The sequence below is a fragment of the Dipodomys merriami genome, unplaced genomic scaffold (assembly GCF_024711535.1).
Source record: "Dipodomys merriami isolate MVZ:Mamm:240054 unplaced genomic scaffold, mDipMer1.0.p SCAF_125, whole genome shotgun sequence".
NCBI lineage: Eukaryota > Metazoa > Chordata > Mammalia > Rodentia > Heteromyidae > Dipodomys > Dipodomys merriami.
Genome location: NW_027202549.1, coordinates 3,392,569 through 3,418,125, shown reverse-complemented (window position 1 = coordinate 3,418,125; position 25,557 = coordinate 3,392,569). Strand labels below are relative to the sequence as shown.

Sequence of the window (25,557 nt, the reverse complement as noted above, 5' to 3'; positions counted from 1 at the left end):
TTTACATCAAGCACTTGAATCAAATTTCAGTCCCTGGAGTTTATATACATCCTTTATAATTACATCTACTCATTATCTGAAAACGCACATGGAACGAAGTCAGCCAGTGAATAAAATAAGCAAAATAACCACATGATCAGTTAAATCACATTGCCACATTAATATTTTAGTCTAAAGTCTTTTTTTTTTTTAATCGGTCATGGGGCCTGAACTCTGGGCCTGGGTGCTGTCCCTTAGCATTTCAGCTCAAGGCTAGCACTCTACCATTTGAGTCACAGTGCCACTTCTGGCTTTTTCTGCTTCTGTGGTACTGAGGTATTGATCCAGGGCCTCGTGCATGCAAGGTAAGCACTCTACCACTGAGCCACCTTCCCAGCCCATCTAGATTCTTTTCAGAGAAGCCACCCTTGAGACTTAGAGATTCCCCCCTCTAGTAACTTTATGGAGGGAAAACCAGGTACAGGCTACTCATACTCACCCTGCTGGGCACGGTCACCAAAATGAGGAAAATTTTTTGCCAAAAGCAGAGACAGCTGTGACATAAAAGAGGAAGAGAGAGAGAGAGAGACGTCAGGAAACTGGACCAGACCCATCCTTGTCAGCTACTGGGCCCAGTGAAGCCAAACTCAGCCAGGTAGGGCAGGGGCTGCCTACAACTCTACTGGGTCATACAGATAGGTTCTCTGGCTGACCTGTGCCTAGGTAGCTGGGCCTGAAATCATCTTACACACTCAAGCTCCATCAGAATAGAGCCCTAGGACCAACCACCCAGGATGATGGCTCCGGCTTTACGTAGGGCTTACCTTCTGTCAGCTTGCCGGCTTGCTCGGCTGCCCCACCAGGGAGGATCTTGGACAGCACACTTTCCCCATCAGCACCTGGCTGGCCAGCAGGAGCCCCTGGGGTCCCTCCAGGCCTGGCTCCAGCCTTCATGCCTATGGGCGGGAGAGAGAATACCACCATCATCAGCCATGACTTGTCCAGCTACTTCAGGGTATGAGGGGGAAGGGTAGCCATGAGGGAACCTGAACACAGGTACCCCATGAGGTGGAAGCATGGGAACGCTACAGGAATAGACAGAAGACTAGAAAGAGATGGGACTGCAAAGGTAGCTCAGTGGTAGAGTGCTTGCCTTGCATGCATGAGGCTCTGGGTTCGATTCCTCAGCACCACATAAACAGAAAAACCCAGAAGTGGCTCAAGTGGAAGAGCGCTTGCCTTGAGCTGAAGAGCTGAGGGACAGCGCCCAGGCCCAGAGTTCAGGCCCCATGACCGACAAAAAAGAAAGAAAGAAAGGAAGGAAGGAAAGAAGGAAGGAAGGAAGGAAGGAAGAAAAAGAGAGAGAAGAGGGTGTGAGGAAGCAGGGGAAAATGGAAATGGAAGAAAGACAAATGGATGAAAAGGCAGAGAGGGGTAAGAAGGCAGAGCAGAGGGAAAGAGAAGAGTGAGTGTATATCGCCATGATTGGCCTTCTACTTACCAGCATTTTCTAGGTTCTCTGCCCAGAACTCCTTGAGCTCTCAGGTCCCAGTTTTGATGACCCCATTGGCTCATTCTAACCTCATTTTCTTCTGGGAGATCGGCAGCCCATGGGTACCTTTCTCTGTCTGTCTGTCTGTCTGTCTGTCTCTCTCTCTCTCTCTCAAATTGTATTTTTATTCATATATATTAATAGGATGAGGAGGTCTCCTTGTGATACCACTGGGTACCTTCTTGGCCATTAGTAAGGGCATGCAAAGGAGAGTATCCCGCTTCTATGGGTACAGGGAGAGAGCAGTCTGGGTATCATCTGAGAGTATTATAGGCTTACCTGCAGCTCCAGGTCCTGGTGTTGGCTGGGCCTGAGAAGCCCTCCCCTGTTGGGCTCCTTTGGCTGTCCCTTTGAGGCCGTTTGCCTGTTCTGCTCGTGGCTGTAACATAGAACCTAGAGCTGAGAGCCTGCCCATCCACCCTGCCAACACCCTGCTTGGGGACCAAGCCTGGTGTTGAAGCTAGAGTTGCCTCTTCCCTGGCTGGGCCCCTCCCATACATTACTTACCGGTCCTGCTGGCTGGGGGCCTGGGGTTGCTGTGGGACCTGGCTGTTGGGGCTTCCCTATTGGCTGACTGGCCGCAGGAGCGGAGGCCCTGGTGGTTGGCTGGCTCTGCTGCTGTGATCGAGCCTGTGATGGGGCCTGCTGGGAAGGAGGTGGCTGCCCGAGAGTTTGCTGCTGTTGCTGCTGCTGTTGCTGCTGCTGCTGCTGCTGCAACTGTCGTGATGCTGCCCCTGAGGGCATCTGCCTAGATGGTGGCAGCTGGGATTGTTGTGACCCTGGAGCTGGCTGCCGACCTTGCAGCTGTGGCTGTGCTTGGGGTTCTGGTTTTGGCTGCGGTGCAGCAGGCCCAGCGTGAGCCTGCCGGGAGCCCTTCTTGCTGTCAGAGGCATGATGGTAGGTGGATGGAGCGCGGGAGGGCTGGGAGTATTCCGCAGAGCTGGGGTACCCAGGCTGACCCTTCTTCGGCATGGCTGGGGCAGAGCTTGGCTGAGGGTGAGGCCGGACTTCGTGGCGACCCAAGTCGCGAGCGTGTGGTTTGGCAGCCCGCCGTCCAGGCTCCTCACCAGCATGGCGGCCTGAGTGTCTCCCGTGGTCCCCGTGATGCCGATGTTCTTTGGCTGAGGCATGGCGGCCTGGGCCACCCTCATCATGGGGCCACAGGCCTTCCTCAGGGGGTTCATCGTAGTCATGGTAGCTGTGCCTGGCAGGGCCTCGCTTCTGGGAGGAGGAGACTGGGTGGCCCCCATGGTGCCTGAATCGTTCAGAGCGGGCATCCCGGGGCTTATCAAACCAGTCTGTCTCCTCCTGGCCTAGGTGATACGCTTCAGAGACCAAAAACAGAACACCATCAACCCCTGAGCTGCCTGTCGGGGGGCGGCCTAGCTGAAGCCATGCAAGGAAACCAGACAGTAGGTAATTAAGCCACAAGCAGATCACTAGGTCTCCAGCCCCACCTCCCATAACCAGAAAACCCCAGGAGCAGATGGAACACACAAGGGCCTCAGGGCCCATTGATAGGATGACCAAGCCAGACCCTTGTGGGACATCTTGGGGCGGGGGGGCGCTCAAGGCCCTCTATGCACAGGCAAGGTCCCCCCTGTTGCTGAGAATCTGCGGTAATCACCCTGAGCCGCCATTACCTTCGCTGTCAGAAACCACGCAGTGGGAATCGTCCAGGATGTAGCCCTCCTCACGTTTATAGGCATGGCTCCGTGGTCCATCCTTAACGTGTTCCTGGACATCGGGCATAGAGTGGCTGGAGCAGAACTGTGGACAGGTATCCCCAGGAGGGAGGGTACCCCCAGCAGGACGTGGCCGCCCCAAGGGGCTGACAGGACTCTCTTCTTCAGAGGCCTGGCTTCTCATGGGGGGCCGTGCCCGGCCATGGGCCATGCTTAGGGAAGAGGGCTTGGGACCTGCCTTTTGAAGTCGTTCCGCCGTCTCGCGTTCCCTTTCGTATCCCTTGCTTCGGCCTCGGAAATCATGGCTGGAGAGCTTCTCCCCACTGTAGGCAGAGGCCATCTGGGATCGGCTACTTCCACTGTACATGCGGTCATCTTCCTCGGCTGCATCCCGGCTGGACACCCCGTAATACCTCTGCTGCTCATACACATTCTTCTTGAGCCCATAGGTGATCTCCTCCTGGAACTTCCTGCCCCGAGAGGCCAGGCTGCTGCTGACGGCAGGTGAAAGATAAGAAGCCAGGTCTGACTCCACATCCTTGGCCTCTTCGATGGGTGAGAACTTAGAGATCTTTTGCTCCATGCCCTGCTTCCGGTGCTTGCTCCGCTTTGAAGACACAGCAGCTGGGGCCAGGCTCTTGGAGGGATGTTTAGGCCCCACAGACCCTGGACCATACTTCTCGGCTCGAGCTCCATGTCTGTAGTCACTGTCACCGTAGTAGTGGGTGCTGGTGGATCGGCCATTGCTCTCCATGCTCCGGTGATGTGCAACCTTCCCCCGGGGGTCATACGAGTCCTCCTCAGACTCCTCCTCCCCTCTGCCATAGCAGCAGGGTAGTGTGGACCCCTCAAGGACACTTGGTTCTCCTCCAGGCTCTTTCCCAGGGCGCCCAGCACTGCCTGGTCCCAAAGGCTCCAGCCGCTGGCTATCAGGGCCAGTGGGGGTGCTGTCCTTGGTGAGCTCGCTGATGTCATCGATCATCACATAATTTCGAGGAACATTCTGCTCCAGATTGGTGTAGTGGGAGTCAGAGGGGTAAGTGGGGGCTGGGCTCTGGCTCACACTGGCCCGGGGAAGTTCAGCGGCTTTGCTCTGCTCATAGCCGCTGCTGCTCACTGCTGGCCCCCCGTAGCCCATTTCAGAGGAGGCTGAAGACATGGTCACCATAGTCACCTCATAGTTGGTGGGGGCTTTCTGCTCCAAATCAGCTAGTGATGTCTGACGTGGCTTCTGGTGAGGGACCCGGCTGTCAGTGGCAGCAGCGGTGGCAACTGGGAAGCCAGGGCTCTGTGTGGTTGGCATGGGTGTTGGGGTGGCGTAGTGGCCTGTGGGGCGGAAGGCCTGCTGAGTTGGCAGGCTTGGCTCAGCTGAGTATCCGGTGCCAGGAGGGAAGGCAGGTGCTGGGTACGGGCTAGTGCCAGAGTAAGTGGGGGTCTGGTGGGCTGGAAATCCATCCTGAGCAGGCCTACTGCCACCTGGGGCGGTGTACTGAGGGGTCGGAGGTGGGAAGCGGCTCTGCTGGAAGGCCGCGGGGCCGGATGGGGTGACAGGTGCAGCGACAGTGGCAGCAAAGTCCACATACTGACCTGTGGGAGTAGGGCAGCCCTGGAGGCGCAGCTGGTTGAGCTCGCTGTCAGATAGGTAGTCCCGATGCTCACTAAGGCCACGTAAAGGTGGGTAGTCACGGCCACCCCGATCTTTGGCCAAAGACTCTTTGCGCTGGGTGATGCCCAGCTCTAGGTACTTGAGCTTGGCATCGATCTCCTTCTCTTCCTCATCCAGCTCCGCCTGCTTCTTGCGCAGCTTGGTGGACTCATGCTCCACCAGGCGCAGGTCCCGGTCCAGCTCTCGGAGAAGGCTGGCCTTGGTAGCAGGGACAGTGGTGGGTCCCGCCAGCCCTCGCTGTAGCAGGCTGGCTGCATACAGCGGTGGGGGGGCCTGGCCAGCCAGGGGAAGGTGAGCCTCCTCTGGAGGGGGGCTGGGCAGTGTCCGCTTCACCTTGCGGGCCAGGCCGTTGGGTGGCAGCGCCGACACCTGAGACAGAGGGAAGGGTGGGCAGCACTGAGTCCTAAAATGTGGGTGACTTGGTGGGGCGTTGGGGGGTAGAAGAACTCAGGCCTGGGTTGGAGCCGGAGCTAGGCTCTGAACAGCTGGGGAACTAATTGACCAGGCAGCCTTAAAGCCTACCCTTCCCACCCACTGGCCTTGGAGGGGAAGCCTGCGATCACTTTATAATGCTTCTCCTTGCCAGAGTTCTGAGCACCAGGTGTTGGCAGATTACCTTCTGGGCTTTGAGGTGTGTAGACAGGCCTGGCTTTGAGTGTGAGACCTAGCAGCTGAGGACAGGGGAGAGTGTGAATAGGAAAAGTGTAATTGGAGATTGTGTGTCCGCTAGGCTCTTCAAGGATAGAATCCTGGGTAGAGACACACTGACTGTATGTCAGTTGGTCTAGGCTCAGTGGCTTTTCTTCTACTTCCTGCCTTGCTCATGTCTAAGGTGGCATGTTACTTAGCTGCCTGCCCATCCTCTTTCTCTAGTGCCCTGCCAAACTGGCTGACAGGCACTCTGGGCTTTGCCCCTAGCTCCCTCAACACTCCAGTCAAACTCATTGTCCTCTGGGATTCTTCCCCCCTGCCCCACACAAAGCACTGTGGTTTCCTGTTAGTGCCCTTCCCTGATACCATCCTCACCTTACCCAGATGCTCCACACTGTCTAAAAGGTCTACAAAGACAGGCTGTTCAATCTGAGTCCTTTCTTTACCTTTAGATCCTAGCCTTTCAGAGTGCGTCGCACTCCTGGATTTCACAGAACACCCAAGGCTAGAGACAGACACCAGGATTCTTACTTTTTACCTCGCACAGGAACTACATAACACCCGCCCACGTGCTTTTGCCGTGTGTTTATAAAATAAATCAATGTCCTGCCAAGTCTGAGAATCCAATTAGGCTTTTAGAATGTATTTAGCTCTGAACTCCTTACTGTTTGTCAGGTGGTTTGTTTTTTTTCTTTCTTTGTTTCCTTCAATTTTGGCCATGAATACCTATCACAGCCTGGTCTCCCACGGTCAAACCATGAGATCTTTATGTATGGAACCAGAATCACTTGCCAGATTGCTGGTTCCTATTCCTATCTCTGTCTGCATTTACCAGGGTCTGTATAAACCAGGGCTCTGAACTACCCACCTCTACAACAGCTGTCTCCACTTTTCACATCAGATCCAAAAAAAAAAAAAAAGGACAAATATCCTTTTAGTACCTCTGATTCCTACTTCCACTCCCCAATCTCTCTTCCTTCAGCCTGCCATCTCACAATGAACCCAGGAGACCCTAAAATACCAATTCTGTCCTATCTCACCTGCCTAGAACTTCCACAGGCTCCTAGAGCCTTTCTAAATGCCTACCCTCCTCAGCCTGGTACTCAAAAGCCCCAGGTATTAGGCTCTCAAAACCTCAGTCACTCCGTGCCATGGCAGACTCACAGTCCCAGTAAACTAAAGGCAACTGAACTTCAAGTAGCTGTATCTAAAGCCACAGAGCCTCTAGGGAAGCAGACAGCTTTGTAAGTGGTGTGGGAACATTATGAAACAGAGAGAATACACTTGGGCCCTCGGCCATGAGCCTTAAGTGCTAGATCACATGGGGGTAATGTAAGCCCAGGTAGATCTGGGAAGTGGGGAAGAGCCTCGCTAGAATTGGGTTACTGATCCCTTAAAGAAACATCTATAAATGTGATTCAAGGTGCAAGGTACCAAGACTATGAGAGCTGAGGAGGTCTGAAAGGAGAGGTGGCAGGATTGGACTAGGGACAGGGCTCAGGAGAGGCTGAGGTTTCCACGGGGAGGTCTATATGGATGGCTGAGTGGGCCTGTGTGCGTCTATATTTGTCCAGTTTGTTCTTGCCAGGGTCTATCAGATGTGCACCAAGGAGATCTATTCCTCAACTCCTTCCCCTGGGCTTCTGGAACAAAAGATGACTCCATTCCCACCCCCCAAAAGAAACCCCTCCCTCTGAAGCCCTCTCAGGCTATTAGATAGAGACCCCTGTCCCACCCTAGACCAACCCCGGTGCCCATACCTGGCCACCCAGTCCCCCCTGGTGCTGGTAGAGGGAGAATCTCTCTTTGGCAGATTCCTCGGCGGTGGGGCTGAGGGGTTTAGGGTCAGACAAGGACCGCTGCAGGATCTTCATGGGACGAGGCAGCGTCTGCTGGCGGAGAGCGCTGTCGGTCGTGAAGTGCTTCTGGGGACTCACGTGAGCCTTGTTCAGCCTCTCACTGGAAGCAAAGGAGGTATCCAGGAGCCGATGTGGGGACAGGGGGGAGACTGGCGAGTACAGAACCTGGGGAGATTTAGGAGGCTGACGACTCACAAGCTGTGACAGGGACTCCGGGGGCAGGTGCGTTTGGTACCCAATCTCCAAAGGATCTGGCTTCTTTTTCTCAAATCTGCCCAGGGCTCCTGGCGTGATGATCTGGATACCGGGCAGGTAAGGGCTGATGGCAGTTGGCCCAACGAGTTGTGTGCCAGCCAGACCTTGGGCCTGTGCATCGGGCTCCGTCTGGCAGGCCAGGCTCTCTCCACGCCCGGTCTTCTCGGGTGCTGATATGTACCTGACAATCTCCACCTTGGGGTCGGTGGCGGCGGTGATACGAATGGCTGGAGAGACCCTGGGCAGCTGGTCAGGCTCCGTCTGCACGGAGCAATCGCTGATGGTCTGGATGCCCACGCTGCTCATGGCCCTGGCAGCGGTGGCGGCAGTGGAGGAAGAGGCAGTGGCCTCGTGCTTGCTGTCAGCACTGGAGTCGGAGTGACGGGAAAGGCGGGACTTCCGGCGGCGAACGGGTTGCTCCCATTCGGCGTTATCCTCGTCGTCTGTCTGCACGCTGCAATCAGCACTCCTGCGTGTCCTGCGCCTCCGCGTCAGGAGGTAGCGGCCTTCCCCATCTTCATCATCGGTTTGCACACTGCTGTCTGCGATCCTCTTGACCGTGCTCGGCTCAGGCCCTGACTCCGGCTCGCACACATCCCTCAGGCGGGGCATGGAATGCCGTTTCTTGATGCCACTGCGGCTGGCCTCCCAAGGCTCCTCAGTCTGCAGCGACATGTCTGAAGCCGAGCTGGGGAGTCCTCGGTGCGGCATGGGTTCACGAGGCTGCCCGGGACCCTCTGTCCCTGCTACAGCAATGAAGGCTGCATGGGTCAGAGGCGGCCAGTACTGGCCATTCTGAGCCAGCTCGGTAGCAGCTGGTGGAGGGCCTCGGCTGGGTGCTTCGCAGGCTGGAGGGAAGGGTGCCTTCTGCCGCTGCTTCTGTTCCTCGAGCTGCTGCTGCAGCTGCTGCTGCAGCTGCTGGATCTGCTCCAGCTGCAGGCGCTGCTGCGCGAGCTGTTCGCGTTGCAGGGCGAACTGAGCCTGGCGTTCTTCTTGCTGCTGCTGCAGCACGTGGTGCTTGATGGTCTGCAGCTCCTGCAACTCGCGCTGCACCAGCAGCTGCTCTTCCTCCCGATGCCTCTGCAGCTCGACCCTCTCCCGCTCCAGCTCCTCCTGCAGCCGCAGCTGTCGCAGCTTCTCCAACTCTACCCGTTCCCGCTCCAGCTGCAGCAGCTGTTCCTGTTGCTTCCGCTGCCGCTCTTCCTGAGATCCTTCCTCCTTCTCAAGTCCAGGTCGGCTACCGGCCCCAGCAGCAGCAGTAGCAGCAGCAGCAGCAGCAGCATCTACTGCTGGTGGCTTTTGACCAGCTGGTGGGGCAGGGGTAGGAGCGACTGGGGCTTCCTTGGTGGAAATAGAAGCAGGTGTCGAAAGTGGTTCTTCTGGTCGAGATGCACTTCCTGTCACTGGGGCTTTGGCAGCTGCAGGTTTTCCCAGATAGACCGGTCCCTCAGCTGGTGGGACACCAGAAGCAATAGGGAATCTACTTGGTGCAGGGTATCGGTATAAGCCTGCGGGCCCCAGAGGTACCCGAGGGGCAATCATGGGCACACGTGTCAGGCTGGTGAGTGGCACGGCTGTGACTCCACCTGATGCATAAGGCCGGTACATGCCGCTGCGCACCATGGGTCTCAGGACGGAGGCAGGCTGGGTGGTGATGGGTAGGGTCGCAGCAATTGGAGTGTTGATAGTCGAGTAGATCATGCCATCAGCCGCACGCACCGTGGCTGTGGATGGCAACAACTGTCTCACTGCTGCACCCTGGCCTGCTGTTGGCGCATACTGGGCCAGGCTTCCAGGGCTCGGGTGGCCTTCTGGGAAAGTGGGGTTGCTAAGGAGGCCAGGTCTCAGGGGAGCCAGCCCCTGAGGGGCACTGGGCCCAGGTCCATGCTGAGGCTGGTACTGCACAAGATCAGGGCCACCACTGCCAGGGCCATGCCGTCCGCCATACTGGTCCATGGAGTTGAGGGCCGCGCACATGCGGCTGATCTCTCGGGCTGTCGTGGCACTGTACTGGGCCAGGCTGGCCTCCTGAAAGCCAACCGCATCGCCCCGTGGACCATACCTGTGATCGGAGTAGATGTTTGACACCGAGCTGTAGCGTCGCATGGGGAGAGGGTGAGCCAAGAGATCTGTGGGATGGCGCAGGTCTGTGAACGAGCCATACTGCAAGCCTTGCCCTAGGTAGCGTCCATCTGCAAAGCCCAGGCTGTAGGAATGTTTCAACGAACTGAGATCCACAGCGGATTCACGTCCGTGGCCCTGGAAGAGCTGTCCGATCCTGTGTGCATGGTAGTTGAGGCCAGCTTCAGCCAGATTGGTGTCAGACATGGAGGAGTATAATCTGCTAGGGAGGCCCTGCGGGTAGGGCCTCTGTTCTTCACGTGCCCGGTAGCTGGGATGTTCATCGGGCTCAGGATCTCGGGGAGTATAGAAGGGGCCACTGCTTTGGCCAGGGGGGGCAGCATCTGCCACACTCTTCTCGGGTGCACTGGGGGGGTGGTGAAAGGTGCCAGTGCAGCTACTACCAAAGGGAAACTTGTAGACCATGTCACAGCATGCTAACTGGCTCTCAGGCCTCATGCCAGTGAGGTCCAGGGCACTCACTGGCTCCTCTGGGAGCAGGGTGGTTACTGTGCCCGCTGCACCCTCTCCCATCTGTACCACCACGGTGTGTGGCTTCCTGGCACCTGGCAGAGCATGTGGCCGCAGCTCTGTGGGTGGGGCCCGGTGTGGCTCGGCACCAGGCTCTGGCACTGATCCTGGTTTGAGGCTAACGCTCTGGGCAGTGCCCATCTGGGTAATCAAAACATCTCTTCTGGCCAGGGGTGCTACCTGGTTGGGCAGATTATATCTGGCAAACTTGGCCTCCCTGGGTCTTCCCCGGGGGCCACTTCTATATGGAGCTGTTTGGACAGCCTGTTCGACTTGCTTGACCTGTGCCAGGCATACAGGGCTCCCTGAACCTTGGCCAAAGTCAAGCCGGCTCTGGAAGGGGTCTCCGTAGACCACTGGTTGCTTTTGCTGAGCCATGAGGACAGATGAAGCCATGGTGATGCTCACGGTGGTGGCAGTGCCTAGAAAAGTATGGGTCTGTTCTTGGGCATTCAGATTGATAACCAAAGGCTGTACGGTGGTCGACTGCCTTCCTGGAATCGGATCCAAGGCCAGGCCATACTTCCTTGCTTCCACAGCTAGTGAGGTCAGATCCATGCCTTGGTCCGTGAGGATGATCGGTGTGGGTTTGACAGCCGTGCGGAGGTCTACCACCGCACTGCCAGGGAGCCTGTGCCCTGGCTCAACTCGCGATGTCCCAGGGACAGAAGAGATCCGACACAGGGAAATGTTTTCAGCTGGGAGAGCCCCCCAACCATATAGCGCCAGGGGCCCATCGGCACCGGTGCTCGGTGCTCGTGGGAAGCCAGGCGGCCCAGGTGGCTCCGGGGGCAGCTGAGACCCAGTTGGAGGTGTGGTCTGGCTGTAACTGTGGCTGGTGGGTTGGGTGTCTGTGGGTGAACACAGTGGGGAGGTGGAGGCACTGGCATGTACCATCTTGGTCTGGCTGGAGGCATCCGATGCGAGCGTGATGACCATAATGGGAGCCTCTTGAGATGACTGCTGCCACACCAGGCGTGGTGTGCTGGGTCGGTGTGGCGTTTGTGTCCCTTGGGCTACCATGGGAGAGGAAGTGGGTGCCCCAGGGCTCCGGGGCATGTCCGAGACAGGGGTCGGGCTTGGCGTCTGTGTGGAGAACTCAGCTGTGGCCCTTCCTAGCTTCCCTGGAGAGAAGGTGGGGCTATCTGAGGGAGAAGATGGAGAGAGAGGTGGACTCGATCCTGCAAAGTAGGAATAGGCCCGGGAAGGTTGGTGAGTACCAGCCTCTCCATCAATCCCACTGGCAGGCTTCTCTCTGGTGGCCCATCCGCCTAGAACAGGGCCACTGGGAGCCTGGGATAGCTCCTCTGTTTGAGACCCATAGTTTGCAGTGGTTGGGGTCTGTCCATAGCTGTGGGCTGTGGAAGAGGGTGAAGCACTGTGGTCCAAGTCAGCTGGGGTGGGTGGAGTTACATATCCTCGTGGGAGGGTTGGGGGACAAGGAGCTACAGCTGTAGTGGCTGGGGTCCCAGGACCCTGGGAAGACATCCCTACCTCCTTGGAGGTTAAACTGGGGGAGGCAGGAGAGCTGTACAGCTTGAGGGGATCCTGAGGCTCTTTTGCAAAATGCTGAGTGACCCGGACATCAGGAATAACTCGGCCTCCAGTACTGTCAGAGGAAGTGGAAGTGGAGAAAGACACGGGAGCCGCGAGCTGGGTGGGACTGGTCCCGGGGGTCAGTGGGCCACCATTTTGCTTCATGGGGTCCAGGTACGCACTGTCTGCATTCAGAAACTGCTTCTCTTTCTTCTTGTCCTCAGCAAAGGCCAGGTCCCGAGAAGAGGCCTGGCGCATGCGCGTGATGCTCTGTGACGTCTGGAGGATCTCCTCGTACACAGTGGCTCCCAGGTTGGCAGCTGTGCCCTCTGAGGCTGACGGGGTGGCCCTGCCATAATCACGATCTGGGGTGTCTTGGTATTCAAAGGAGCCTGGGCCCCGGGGGCCTGTGGATTGAGGGGGGCCCCCATGGGGTCCTCGGGCTGTTGACAATTGGCCTTGTTGGCGCTGGAGCAACTCTGCTTTCCTCATCATCTCCTCATAGGCCTCCTCGGCGCTTTTGAGGGGTCGTCCGGAACTGGGGGTCGTCGCACTGCCTGAGGGCATCTCTGTTGGGGAGTAGAGGGACATAAAAGTGGGCAGGTTGTACTCACTGCCCGATTTATACAATCGAGAGGGGCCGCCATCCAGGGTCTCAGCCTCTGAGTCGAGGGAGGGAGAGGGGGAGTACTCAGAGCAGGAGGAGCGGTGTAACTCCTCCATCTCGGCCGCCTGCCTCAGTTCCTCTGTGGGAGACGCATCTTCAATGGGGGACAAGTTACTGGGTGGGGTCTTGGAACGCTCCCGGCGTCGCTGGGCCCTGAGCTCTTCCTTGTCCCGTCGGGTCTTGCGGGCTGTGCTTCGGATGCGCTGCTGTTCCACCTCCCGCATCTTCTCCTGCTCCCGCAGCAGCTCTTCCTCCTCCCGCAGCTCCTCCTCTTCGGAGGAGTCTTCGATGGTGGGCAGCAGGGGTCCATGGGAACGATGCCGGGCCTTGCGTTGCTGCTTGGCTTCTTCCAGTCGCTGCCGGCGGCTGGGACTGCTGTCGCTGTCCTCCTCCAGGGAAGAAAGGGAAGTGGGCGAGGTGCCTGATGTATAGCTGGGGGTCGAGGCAGGCAGTGTAGAAGAGTGCTCCCCCCGGGAGCGGTCCTCGGGTGAACCAGTCAGGCTTTCCATCTCCAGCTCGGGTTCCCTGTCCAGACTGGCATCGGGGCCTTGGCCCAGATCTAGCTCATGGCCATAACCCCCTGTGCTATTGAGCTCAATGGTCTTGAAGCGACGCAGGCCACCCTGCAGGGCCCCACTGCCATCGGTGGCTTCTGCTGGGTCTCCCTCAGACAGCAGTTCCTCATAACCCGTGGTAGCATTGTGGGGCAGACGCCGCTTGGGCAGTGCTGCTGCTGCTGGCTCTTGGCTAGGCTCGGGCCTAGGCCGGGAACTACCTTTCTGGGTACCGTGTTTAGCCAAGCCGGGCCTGGAGATGGCAGTGTCCTCCTCTTCCTCCAGGTTGTCTTCCTCAGCACTCATCTCTAGGATCTGCCGTCGCATAAATTCTTCATCAGTCAGCTCTGTGGCCCGGGCTGGAGGCTGGGGTGGGAGAGGGGACAGGCCACCTTCGCTGCTGTCTTCCACATAATCATGCCTCAGCTGACTACCGAAGTCATCTGAGGACTCAGCTGTGTCCTGCTGATCTCTCTGGTGACCCCATTCTAGGGAATCTTCCTCTTCCTCCAGTATATCCCCCAGCTCCTCATCCGAGTCGAAGGCCTCAGGCATGATGGATAAGGAGTGAGGCCGGCGCTTCTGCTCCTCCACCGTGCTGCCGCTGGGTGGTTTGCTCGGCTTTCCACTTGGGGCCACTGCCTTGGCCTCCAGCAAGGGCCGCATGCTGCTCTCCACCTTGTGCAGCTCCGAGGGGCTGGGGGGACGTGGCCCTGACACCCCGGCACTGTCAAGTTGCTCCACCTCCTGCTGCACAACACCTGTGATCTCACTCTGGGAGCTAGACACACCATCAGAGGAATAGCCCGTATCGCTGAGGCTCTGTGGGCTCCGAGACAGGTCCTGAGAGTAAGGCTTGCTGACTGGTTCCTGCAGCAAAGGGGAGAAGCAGACACTGACTCTGTCAACCTCTCTGTCAACCCCCAGGGCCTTAGGGAAGGGCCCCTCCACCTCCCAAAGGTTGTAAGGGATGAGGAACCTATTTTCTGCTTATGGCCATTTGGATATTTGTGACATCGGTGGGTCATACAGATCTATCAACACAGGCAGCCAACAGAAAGCACACAAGAAGCATACATGTTGGTCTCACCAATTGCCAAATGGTTTTGAGGGCCTTAGATGGGCTCTAGGCCAAATGTTCTCCACCCATGGTTTAAAGCCTACTAATGACCTTATCTCTCTGGCATTGAAGGATTTACAGGTGCCATGGTAAGCCCCAAGCAGTCCTAGACCTTCAGTGAGAAACTTCAACTAGATAAAAGACCATCCCTAGGTCCTAGCTGCTCACTCTTGTAATCCTACCTATGCAGGAGATCTGATGATTGAGGTTTGAAGCTAGCTATGTCAGGAAAGTCCATGAGATTCTTAGCTCCAATGAACCACCCCAAAGCTGGAAGTGCAGATGGGGCTCAAGTGGTAAAGCACAAGAGAATAAAAGCTCAGGGACAGTACTCAGGCCCTGAGGTCAAGCCCCAAGACTGGCACACACAACAACAACATAAAAGAGCATCAAACTCAGCAAAGCATACGGGGTGTCAGACTCAAGACCCGTCTTGATCTTGGAGTCACTGGGCCTATCCAAGCTTAATCTAGGCTTTTCTTTTTCTGGGGTGTCCCTGCTCTCCTCTATAGCACCCACAGTCTATACTAGCTGTACCCCTCAGCCCTCCAGGAAGAGAAATCCTATCCCAGACCGTCCCATCTGAAAGCTAGGTTCTCTGGGAAGTAGGGAACTGACCTCTGCTTCCCCTCCCTTGGGGGCTTCTAGACCAGCCTTGATGACAGTAGAGACAGGTTCTGTCCTTCTCACCCCACTCTTTCCTTTAGGAGTTCCGGGGGGCATGGTGGGCTCTGGAGGTGGCTTCGGCACAGGCTCAGCTTTTGCAGGGACTCCTGTCTTCTTTTCCTGGGCACTGCTTGAGGTCTTGCTGGGTTCAGAAGCCCTGGGTGGCTTGGCCTGGACGCTGGCCTTGGTAGGCACGGGGCTGGTCTTGGTAGGCAGGGGCGTGGCCTTGGTAGGCTGGGGCGTGGCCTTGGTAGGCTGGGGGCTGGCCTTGGTAGGCTGGGGGCTGGCCTTGGTGGGTAGGGGGCTGGTCTTGGCAGTCAGCGGGCCTGATGGCTGGGCCACAGCTGGTGGCCCTTTCTGCTTCAGAGGGGCTGTTCCAGCTGCACGAGGCGGGGTTCCCGTAGGGGGCTGCTGTGGGGTGGGCAACGGCAGTGGAGTCGGCTCTCCCAGCCCACCCTCCAGTAGCCGCTTAGTTTGGCAGTTCAGACAGAGCCACTCTGTTTTCTGCAAGGAAACAGAAGGAAGGGTGATGAAAAATCACCAAGACCAACACCAGGCCCTGGTGGCTCCTGCCTAGAATTCAAGCTACTGCAAGCGGCTGAGATCTGAGGAGTGTGATTGGAAGGAAAGTCCATGAGATTTAATCTCCAGTTCAACAGCAAAAAGCTGAAAGTGCAGCTGTGGCTCAAATGGTAGGGGATGGTTCCCAGGCTCTGAGTTCAAGCCTCAGTACTTGCACAAAGTCGGGAGGAGTGGGGAGAAGAGAGCACACAAGGCACTAGTGGTTCGCGTCTGTAATCCCTGCTGAGACGTGAAGATCATGGTTCAAAGCCAGCTCAGGCAGGAAATTCTGTGAGACTCTTATCGCCAATGAAACACCAAATAAGCAAGAAGTTGAGCTATGGCTCGTGTGGTAGAGCGCTAACCTTGCCAACCAAAGCTCAGGGACAGTGGCTACGCCCTGAGTTCAAACCCCAGGATGGGCACAAACGAAAAAGCTTCTTGAAGTTGACTCATTTCCCCTAGCCCCCACTGGTGACTGGGTAAGCCCCTGACCCCCACCTTTCGGCTGCAGACTTGCCCCGGAAGCAATGATCTAACTGAAACAAGGGCACCTTGGAAGCGTGGTATGGATTAATTCCAAGAACACAGCCCCTACAAAGACCTGCTTACCTGAGCTGAAGGTAGAACCCTCAGCAGAGTATTTCACCTACGATCACAAGCTTTTTGGGACTTTGCTCCCTCACAGCTCTATTTATGGAGGCAGCCAGGTTGCAGAAAAGGCTGCCTGGTGGCTCTGTTGCTCCTAGTTCTGCTATAGCAAGCAGCAAGAAAGGGAGGGCAGGAGGCGGTGTGTGAAGTAAAAGCTAAAAATAAGCCCTTGACCTGGCTGCTGGAGGCCCTTCTCTTAGCTCTCTGGGAGTTGGAAGAAAAATGTACAAGGAACTGGGGCTGGGAGGGGTGGATCCAGGAGAGACCTGGCCCAGGTCCAGGTCTTCTGAGCGATAGATGGAAGACAGGCTATGTCAAATGTCTGTGACGAGGGGCTGGGACACAGTTGCTGAGCTCCTAATTTTTTAATTTAGTCTCTTCTGATCCACTCCCAAACCAGCATGCCCCTACCACCACCCTTGATCATCTATCTATTCCCTTTGTCTTCCAGATGTGCAGATAGCCAGATGGAACTTGGTGGCTTAGAGTATCATTTTAGGGTGAGAAAGGGAAAGGGAGTTGAGAGAGGAATAGCTCACAGGAACAAGGCACGCCAGCTAGTATACTTTGTAGACCCAGAAAGACCAGATAGACTCTACTGGATGTCGGACATCTTCCCTGGACTGCTTGCTATTATCTGAATAAACCTGAAAGCCATATATTCTCTTAATTTGTGGAATTAAGAGTGTGCCAGTCTGGTTATGTTGACCCCATTCTGATCTATACTCTGTGGCCAGCTTCCTGGCCCTGTACACCCTCAGCTCCATTGCTAGACTAGAGGGAAGTGAATGCAAACCTCCAGACAAAAAAAAGAATAGTCAATGGGGCTGAGGATATGGCTTAGTGGTGGAGCGCTTGCCTAGCATGCATGAAGCCCTGGGTTTGATTCCTCAGTGCCACATACACAGAAAAATCTGGGAGTGGCGCTATAGCTCAAGTGGTAGAGTGCTAGCCTTGAGCTCAAGGACAGTGTCCAGGCCCCGAGTTCAAGCCCTAGGACTGGCAAAAATAAAGGATGCCCAGAAGTAAGGACTCAGATACTGGATCACAGGCTTGGACATTCTGATCTGTCCTGACTCTGTGTCATGGACAGATGTCAATGTCCCTTCCTGTCCCTGGACATGCCTGAACTCCCCTTTTCTGTACCTCTCCTTCCATAAGAGAAGTCCTCCCCGGATACCTCCAGTGTGTACCCTTGTGTCTGAGCTAGGCTCCCCTCCTCCCCCAGCACTTAAATGTGTTTATTCCATGTATTGTGTTTTTCATGAGACCCAACAGCTTGAACACACTACAACATCCCTTTACACGCCCTGTGAGGGGCTTGTGGAAACTCTTCCCTCTCATAGCCACCATCTTGCATAAGCATCTGCAGAATCACACCTGGTTCCCATGGAAACCTAAGAGCAAGTATTATTGTCTCTCATTCCCCATGGGGGAAAGACAGGGCTCTCAAAGATCACTAAGCCAGGAGCATCCTAAGGATGATCAGAAGCAAGGCAGCTGCTGGCTTCACTGGAAGCCCAGGTTAACCCCACATACCACAAATGGCAGACCTTTGGCCTAAAGGAGGCTCAGCTTCTCAAGGGTACAGCTGGAATCTTGGCAAGTGATACGAAGAAACTGGCACTGCAGCTATAACAATTCTAATTCTACTAATTCCCTCCACACGATTTTGCACAGAAAGTTAATTAAAAATTAAGCCAGAGGGTACTATTATCCTTCAAAAAGATAAATCGGTAAAAAAAAAAATTGTTGGAATCAACAACTCTTAATTATGAAATGACTCACTTAATAGCACTATGGTTACTTTTTTTCCAGAGGAAGTTTCAAAAGAAAAAAAAAAGGGATGGGATTCCATTTTATTGCTTCTTCTATCTAGAAATCAGGGGAATATATAGATCGTGCTGGTCCTGGGCTTGAACTCAGGGCTTGGGTGCTGTCCAGAGCTTTTGTGCTCAAGGCTAGTGCTCTACCACTTGAGCCATAGCTCCACTTGTACCAAAATGGAAAGCCTGAATACAGCCTGCAGCATGATGTCTATGCTAAGTGACACTAAATGCCTGCTCTCCCAGGGAGGGGTGGCGTTCAGAGGCAAGCAAGACAGATATGCTGCCCTCTTTCTGTGAGGAGAGATACCGGGGAATGGGGGATGACAAGAGCATCTATTACTGTACACTAAAGATTCCTCAGTACCATACACAGAAAAAGCTACAAGTGGCAGTGTGGCTCCAGTGGTAGAGCGCTAGCCTTGAGCAAAAAGAAGCTCAGGGATAGTGCCCAGGCCCTGAGTTCAAGCCCCAGGACTGGCAAAAACAAACAAACAAACAGACCAGCTCTCTTGAGTTCTTTCTTGCTCCAATGTTCTTCTTATCCCAGCCCCCACTCCCCACCAAGGTTTAAGGGAGCAGGCTTGGCCCCCATCTCTTACCTCCACCAGGTGGGGTGTAGGGTTAAAGCCACACAGGTTGCATACTTGGAGCTTGCAGGTGGTGCAGGTGTTATAGTTGGCGGGGTCCTTGCCACCCACGTTGAGCTCGGCTTGGCACAGTGGGCAGAGGACCCTTTCCTTCGGCGTGGTCTTTGGCTTGGCAGCAGCCTTCGATGCTACCGGATGTTCTGCTTTGCCAGGCTTTGGACTTGCTCCTCCAGGTTTTGCCACGGCTCCAGGTCCTGATCCGGGACCTGTTTTAACCCCAGGCTCAGTCTTGGCTCCAGGGGCTTGCCCAGGCCCGGAACCTGGGGGTCTCGGGCCAATCTCCTTGCTGGCATCACTAAAGACAATCTTGGGTGGCCCCTTACTTGGGGAAGGCTGACTCTGAGGCTCAGCCTCCGGCTGCACAGACATGAGGGTACTGGCCTGGGTGAGTATTGATGCGCCAAGGCCTAAGATCTTCCCAGTTAGGCCCTCCTGGGTCTGCTCGCCAGCACCAAGCCCAGAGGTCACTGTGGTGGCACTTTTGCCCGAGGCCTCTCCTGAAGGTGGCCTGGGTTCAGCTGTGGAAGGCTTGGTAGGGAGAGGGGGCTGAGGAGACACCCTTCCCACCTCTGGAGGGCCAGTTGCTTGGGCAGGCCCTGGCACTGAAGTGGCCCTGGCTGTCTCAGCCTGGCGGGGACTAGGCTGTGGTCCCCCTGAGCCCCGAGATCTCTCTGGTTCTGGCTTCCCCAGGGGCTGTTTGGCTGGGGAGTGGGCAGGAGACAGAGCTGGGGAGTAGAGCTGCTGCTGGCTCTTGGAGCGAGGTGCGGTGGTCATGTCCATTCCCAGAGCCCTTTGCATCTGACAGTTCAGACAGAGCCATTCTTTGACCTAAGGAGAGAAGCAATGCTGTCAGAGTAGCCAGGATTGGGATACTCACGGCTGAGGGGAGGACAGGTTTATGGAACCTAAGAATGTGTCCTCTTGGGCTGGGAAGGTGGCTTAGTGGTAGAATGCTTGCCTAGCATGCATGAGGCCCTGGGTTCGATTTTTCAGTACCCACATAATAAAAAAAAAAAAAAAAAAAAGCTGGAAGTGGCACTTTGGCTCAAGTGGTAGACTGCTAACCTGGGGCACAGAGAGGCTCAAGAACAGAGCTCAGGCCCTGAGTTCAAGCCCCAGGACCAGCAAAAGAAAATAAAAAGTGTAATCTCTCGCTCTTTCAGGGCAACAGGCTTCCACTATTCTAGCTGTGGGTTGATTTCATCAGGTGGGGGTGCTTTTTGGGGTGATGCTGCCTCGGTTCTGGACAGAGGTGAACAAAGACACACAGGCTAAACCTGCAGCACTCACCACCACCACCTTCCTCTCTCCAGCCCCCAAGCTGTGTCCCAAGCATCTCACCTAAAATAGAACCTCTTCAAGAAAACGGCTTCAACCCCCCCTTAATGACTCATCTTCCATCCAGATGGGCACAGCTATTTCTATCCAGCCTCTTCCATTCTGAGTCTCGACTGCACCCTATCCCCAGACTCTCCTGTGGCCTGGCTCAGGTAGGCAGATTAGGCATGTGAGAACTTTCCAAGGAAAGACACTGAGAGAGAGAGAGAGCTCTTGGAACCCAACAAGACTTTCCCTTTTTTTAACCAGTCCTGGGGCTTGAACTCAGGGCCTGGGCACTGTCCCTGAGATTCTTTTACTCAAGAGTAGCGCTCTACCACTGGAGCCACACTGCCACTTGTAGCTTTTTCTGTGTATGGTACTGAGGAATCTTTAGTGTACAGTAATAGATGCTCTTGTCATCCCCCATTCCCCGGTATCTCTCCTCACAGAAAGAGGGCAGCATATCTGTCTTGCTTGCCTCTGAACGCCACCCCTCCCTGGGAGAGCAGGCATTTAGTGTCACTTAGCATAGACATCATGCTGCAGGCTGTATTCAGGCTTTCCATTTTGGTACAAGTTGAAACATCATAGAAACCACTCATAAAGGAGCCCTCCCTGTTGGTGTCAAATTCAAAGGTACCTGAGAGGACCCCACGGATGAGTATGACTCCATCCCTTTCTGGGCTGTGAGTCACCAGCCACGATCTCAATAAGAGACACAAACCGGCAGCAAGGTCAGCAGGCCGCTGCAGGTGGCTCACATCTGTCATCCTAGCTACTCAGGAGGCTGAGAGCTGAGGATCATGGTTCAAAGCCAGCCCATGCAGGAAAGTCTGTGCGACTCTTAGCTCCAATAAACCACTCAGCAAACCGGAAGTGGTGCTGTGGCTCAAGTGGTAGGGCACTCACCTTGAGCTGAAGAGCTGAGGGACAGCGCTCAAGCCCAGAGTTCAAGCCCCATGACCATCCAAAAATAAAAAAGAGGCCAGCAATGTTATCTCCTCAATTCTTTCTATATTGCTCTTCTCTCCCTCCCAGATCTATCCACTGTGTCCTAAAATATACCGAGGACCAACTGGTTTTTCCCTATACTTCCCCTCAGTGCTACTCCAGTCTAGGAAAGGCTGACCTCCCTTGTCTCAGCCTCTTCAAAACCCCTGGAATCCTCAGGGCTCCTCTCTTGGCTCCTCTGACCCTTCTCTCCTACTGGAAGGGCTCTCCAGGGCTCTTCATCCTCACCTCTCTTTCTCAAAAGTCCTTGGCCCTTCCCTCTGAACTTCCACTGAACTGACCCTCTGTTACTGTAGCTAACCCATAACCCATGAGGTCGCCAACCTGATATTGTCAAGATCATCGAATGGTACATCTAAGAACTGTATATTCCATATATGTAAATTTTACCTATAATAGTTTTGTTTTTTTGTGTGCTGGTCTTGGGGCCGGAACTCAGGGCCTAGGCACTGTCCCTGACCACCACCTCCTCGTCCTCGTCCTCATCCTCCTCCTTCTTCTTCCTTCTCCTCCTTCTCCTTCTTCCTCTTTTTTTGCCAGTCCTGGGGCTTGAACTCAGGGCTTGGGCACTGTCCCTGAGCTTATTTTGCTCAAGGCTAGCACTCTATCACTTGAGCCACAGAGCCACTTCCAGCTTTTTCTGTTTCTGTGGTACTGAGGAACGGAACCCATGGCTTCATGCATGCTAGATAAACACTCTGCCTCTAAGCCACATGCCCAACCCCTCTGAGCTTCTTTTGTTGAAGGCTAGAGCTCTACCACTTGAGCCACAACTCCACTTCTGGCTTTTTTGGTGGTTATTTGGAGATATTAGTCTCACAGACTTTCCTACCTGGGCTGGCTTCGAACCACAGTCCTCAGATCTCAGCTTCCTGAGTAGCTAGGGTTATAGGTGTGAGTCACTGGTACCCAGCAGCATGAGCTAACTTTTTATTCTGTTGATAGTATCTTCTGATATACAAGTATATATTTTCATGAAGCCCAATTTGTTAACTATTTTTTTCTTTTGATGGTCATTTGATGGTCATTCCTTAGATGGTCATAGCTAAGAAAGTTACTGCCAAATTCAATGTTGTGAAGGTTTTGCCTTGCAGTTTCTTGTAAGAATTTTATAGTTTTAGCTTTTATGTTTAGGTATTTGACCCACTTTGGGTTGTTGTTGTTGTTGTTGTTGTTGTTTTTTGGCTTGAACCCAGGGTCTGGGTTCTGTCCCTGAGCCTCTCTGTGGTCAAGGCTAGCACTCTACTACTTGAGCCACAGCACTACTTTTAGCTTTTTCTGTATATGTGGTACTAAGAAATCGAACCCAAGGTTTCATGCATGCTAGGCAAGCACTCTACCACTGAGCCACATTCCCAGCCATTTGGGTTAATTTTATATATAAGGCTGGTATAAGGTAAGGGTTCAATTTTATTATTCTGCAGGTGGAATATTATCATTATTATCCAATATTCTATTCTGTAGTACCATTTGTGATTTTCCCCCCCAAAGCAAACGGGGCTAGGTCTCCAACTCTTTTGCTCTAGAATGAACCAGAATAAATCAAAACTTCAGAAGATTTAGTCTCCCTGTCTATAAATGGGGGAAGGGTTCCTCTGATCTCCTCCACCCCAATATCCATGCAGTGTTAATATGCAAAGTATATGGATGGCCTCTTTGACTCTGCAGACGTGACCCACTAAGGAAGAGGAAACTTTCCCTCTCCATAGCACACTGCTGTCCTTCTAACACCTGCTCCTCATTTCCATCCCGCCCAAGTGGCAATGTGGTCTGGAGGGGGGCAGAGGAAAGGGGACAAGGCTGCTGGCTACAGAAGAGGGATCTGTGCAAAACTGACAGCACCACCCCCGAGCCATCTGGTGCCCTGGCCCTTGCCGGGAAGGAGTGGGCTGCAGGCAGTAGAAGGGAGAGGCTCAGAGCCATTGCTTCGGCTCCTTCTCCACACCACCCACTTTGGATGCCTGCCTAGGCTTAAAGCTTGCCATTGGGTAGGGTAAGGACTATGGTGGGTTAAACATTCCTGGCTTGGTCTCAGCAGAGTCTTGGACTAGACCAGGAAAGGTTAAGACCTTGCCTATACCTCAGTAGTTTTCTTTACAGGGGATTAGAGCTGGGCACTGGTGGCTCATGCCTGTAATCCCAGCTACTCAGGCGGCTGAGATCTGAGGGTTAAGGTTTGAAGCCAGCCCAGACAGGAAAGTCTGTAAGACTCTTATCTTCAATTAGCCACTAGAAAACCAGAAGTGGCGCTGTGGTTTAAATGGTAGTGCGCTAGCCTTGAGCTGAAGAACTGAGGGACAGCACCCAGGCCCAGAGTTCAAGCCCCAAGACCAACAAAAAAAAAAAAAAAGAGGGAAGGTTTCTTGTAGGACATGAAAGATGTACAAACCCCAAAAAGAGACAATTCCCCTCTCCCAAGGGCTTCATTGCTGGGTTTCAAACAGGGGAAATTATTTACCTTCTGGAATAATCCACAAAGAAATGGCCTCCACCAAAAACAGTGAGAGGCGTAGGCCAGTTCTTCTCACTCCTGGTCTGTGCACTACCTAAAGTTAGACACTAACCATGGGTCTCTCTCTCTCTCTCTCTCTCTCTCTCTCTCTCTCTCTCTCTCTCTCTCCCCTCATAAACCATATGGGGAAACATTCCATTTTCCATGGTCACATATCCAAAGACCCAGAGAAGTTTCATCAGTGGTCTCAGAGGCTTTGAAAGCCTCTATGTCACTTGAATGGGCCTTTGTCCCCAGATCCCTCCCTCTGTCTAGTGGGAAGCAATGCCTCTTGCTGGCATGCCTTGGACACAGCACCCAGACTGCTAGGCCTCCTCAACCAGTGCCATTACCATAGTAGCCATTCCAGGTACATTTCCTACCCAGACAGGATCTCCATATACTCCCCTGTAGCTACTGTCCACAGTTCAACTGTACTAGGAGTGATAGTACCCCCTAACCTCTTCTTATTCCCCTTGGGCTACATATGGGAAGTAACTGACATGGGAAGGGAGTGATAGAGTTGAGTTTCCTGCCCCCCGTGACACCCAGACACCTGACTTTTACACATGTATAGAGCTTCAAGCCAAGCAGTAGTTCAGCTCAGAGACACCAGACCATTTCTAGGAAAGCCTTCTTGGCCAACATAACGTCAAGGTAGCCATGTGGAGAACAGATGTGGTCTCTCAGGACAGATATCACATCCAGATGTGTGCACCAAACCTCCCAGCATGTTTTCTCATCACGAGGAAGCATGTCCAGGGAAGGGAATCTGCTCTTTGCAAAGGGACAAAGGGTAATAATGGCTCTAGTTGGAAAATGACCCGCTGCCAACCGCTCAGGAAAATGTGTCAGAGGTTGGTATTCTTTCACAGGAAGAACACCACTGAATTCGGCCTAGAGGTCCCAGTAGAATAGGGCATCTAGCTAGGCTCTGGTGCCTTATACCTCTAATCCTAGCAACTGAGGAGGCTGAGATCTGAGGACTGTGGCTTGAAGCCAACCTAGGCAGAAGAGTCCATGAGACTCTTATCTCTGAAAACTACCAAAAAGCCAGAAGTGGAACTGTGGCTCAAAGGCTAGAGCCTAAGCCTTGAACAGAAAAGCTCAAGGATAGTACTCTCAGTTCAAGCCCCAAGACCAGCAAACCTGCTGCAGAATAGGCAAGGCTAACAATTCCCAAATTGGGCGCCATGGAACAATAGCCTCTAATATACTTCTAATTTATTTTTTCCAGTCCTGGGGTTTGAACTCAGGGCCTGGGCACTGTCTCTAGAGCTTCTTTTTTGCTCAAGGCTAGCCACTCTACCCCTTGAGCCACAGTGCCACTTCTGGCTTTTTCTATGGATGGGATACTGAGGAATCGATCCCAGGGCTTCATGCATGCTAGGTAAGCACTCTACCACTAAGCCACCTTCCCAGCCTCCCTAATATGCTTTTTTGAAAGCAAATCTGGGAAAGGCTGCCAACTCCAGCCTTGTCTCAGAGCTCTTAATGCTCCTGAGGATGCTAAAAACCTTCAGATAGCAAAGGAGCATTTCATTTTGTCCAGCCCTGCAGTTGTTTGAAGTATTTGGCTGAGAGTTCTGCTCATTTCCCAAAATACTGTGAGTCTGCAGCAAGTCTAAGGCCCTTTCTTCTCCTGGACCTGAGCCTTAGGCTTCCTCCCAGCACAGAGGCAGATGGACTGAGCAGCTCCAAGGCCCTCCTACTCTACTGTTTTTCCAAGCACTGTTAAAGGCTGGCTCCTTTCCCACCTCACTGATGTTCCTGGGCTTGGAGGAGCCTGGAAGCAGAAGCTATAGCATGTGAAGACTGTGTTGCCCACCAGTAGCCTGTGTTTCCATGAATGGTATCCCATCCACCATCCAGCAGAGGCTACAGCATGAGTGAGCATTTCAGGGAACCTGGAACCAAAAAGGATGAGACCAGCACAAGAAAGAGATGCCCTACAGAGAGACATGGAGCACCGGATCAAGCCTTCCTATGCATGAGAGATCAGATGCCTCTGCCTTCTAAAGTGGTAGAAACGCACAGAGTGTTTGGGGCTGGGAAGGTGGCTCAGTGGTAGAGTGCTTGCCTAGCATGCATGAGGCCCTGGGTTCAATTCCTCAGTACCACATCCACAGAAAAAGCCGGAAGTGGTACTGTGGCTCAAGTGGTAGAGTGCTAGCCTTGAGCAAAACCAAAAGAAGCTCAGGCACA

The 25,557-nt window shown here is 54.2% G+C and overlaps 1 protein-coding gene across 2 annotated transcripts in view; it reads right to left on the bottom strand.

The window, feature by feature from the left end:
* LOC138824081 (protein bassoon-like) overlaps window positions 1-25,557 on the bottom strand; it is a 72,622-nt gene that overhangs the window by 6,970 nt on the left and 40,095 nt on the right. Inside the window, exons 3-11 of one of the 2 annotated variants that reach the window (XM_070017780.1) lie at window positions 18,483-19,358; window positions 14,795-15,346; window positions 7,294-13,926; window positions 3,455-5,251; window positions 3,175-3,268; window positions 2,039-2,856; window positions 1,811-1,910; window positions 804-935; window positions 479-533 (exon numbers count right to left, since the gene is read on the bottom strand). In XM_070017780.1, the coding sequence (XP_069873881.1) occupies window positions 493-533; window positions 804-935; window positions 1,811-1,910; window positions 2,039-2,856; window positions 3,175-3,268; window positions 3,455-5,251; window positions 7,294-13,926; window positions 14,795-15,346; window positions 18,483-19,358 (11,043 nt within the window). In that variant the 3' untranslated portion in view covers window positions 479-492. Of the gene's footprint in view, window positions 1-478; window positions 534-803; window positions 936-1,810; window positions 1,911-2,038; window positions 2,857-3,174; window positions 5,252-7,293; window positions 13,927-14,794; window positions 15,347-18,482; window positions 19,359-25,557 lie in introns of both variants that reach the window. The other variant, XM_070017778.1, reaches the window with a different exon arrangement.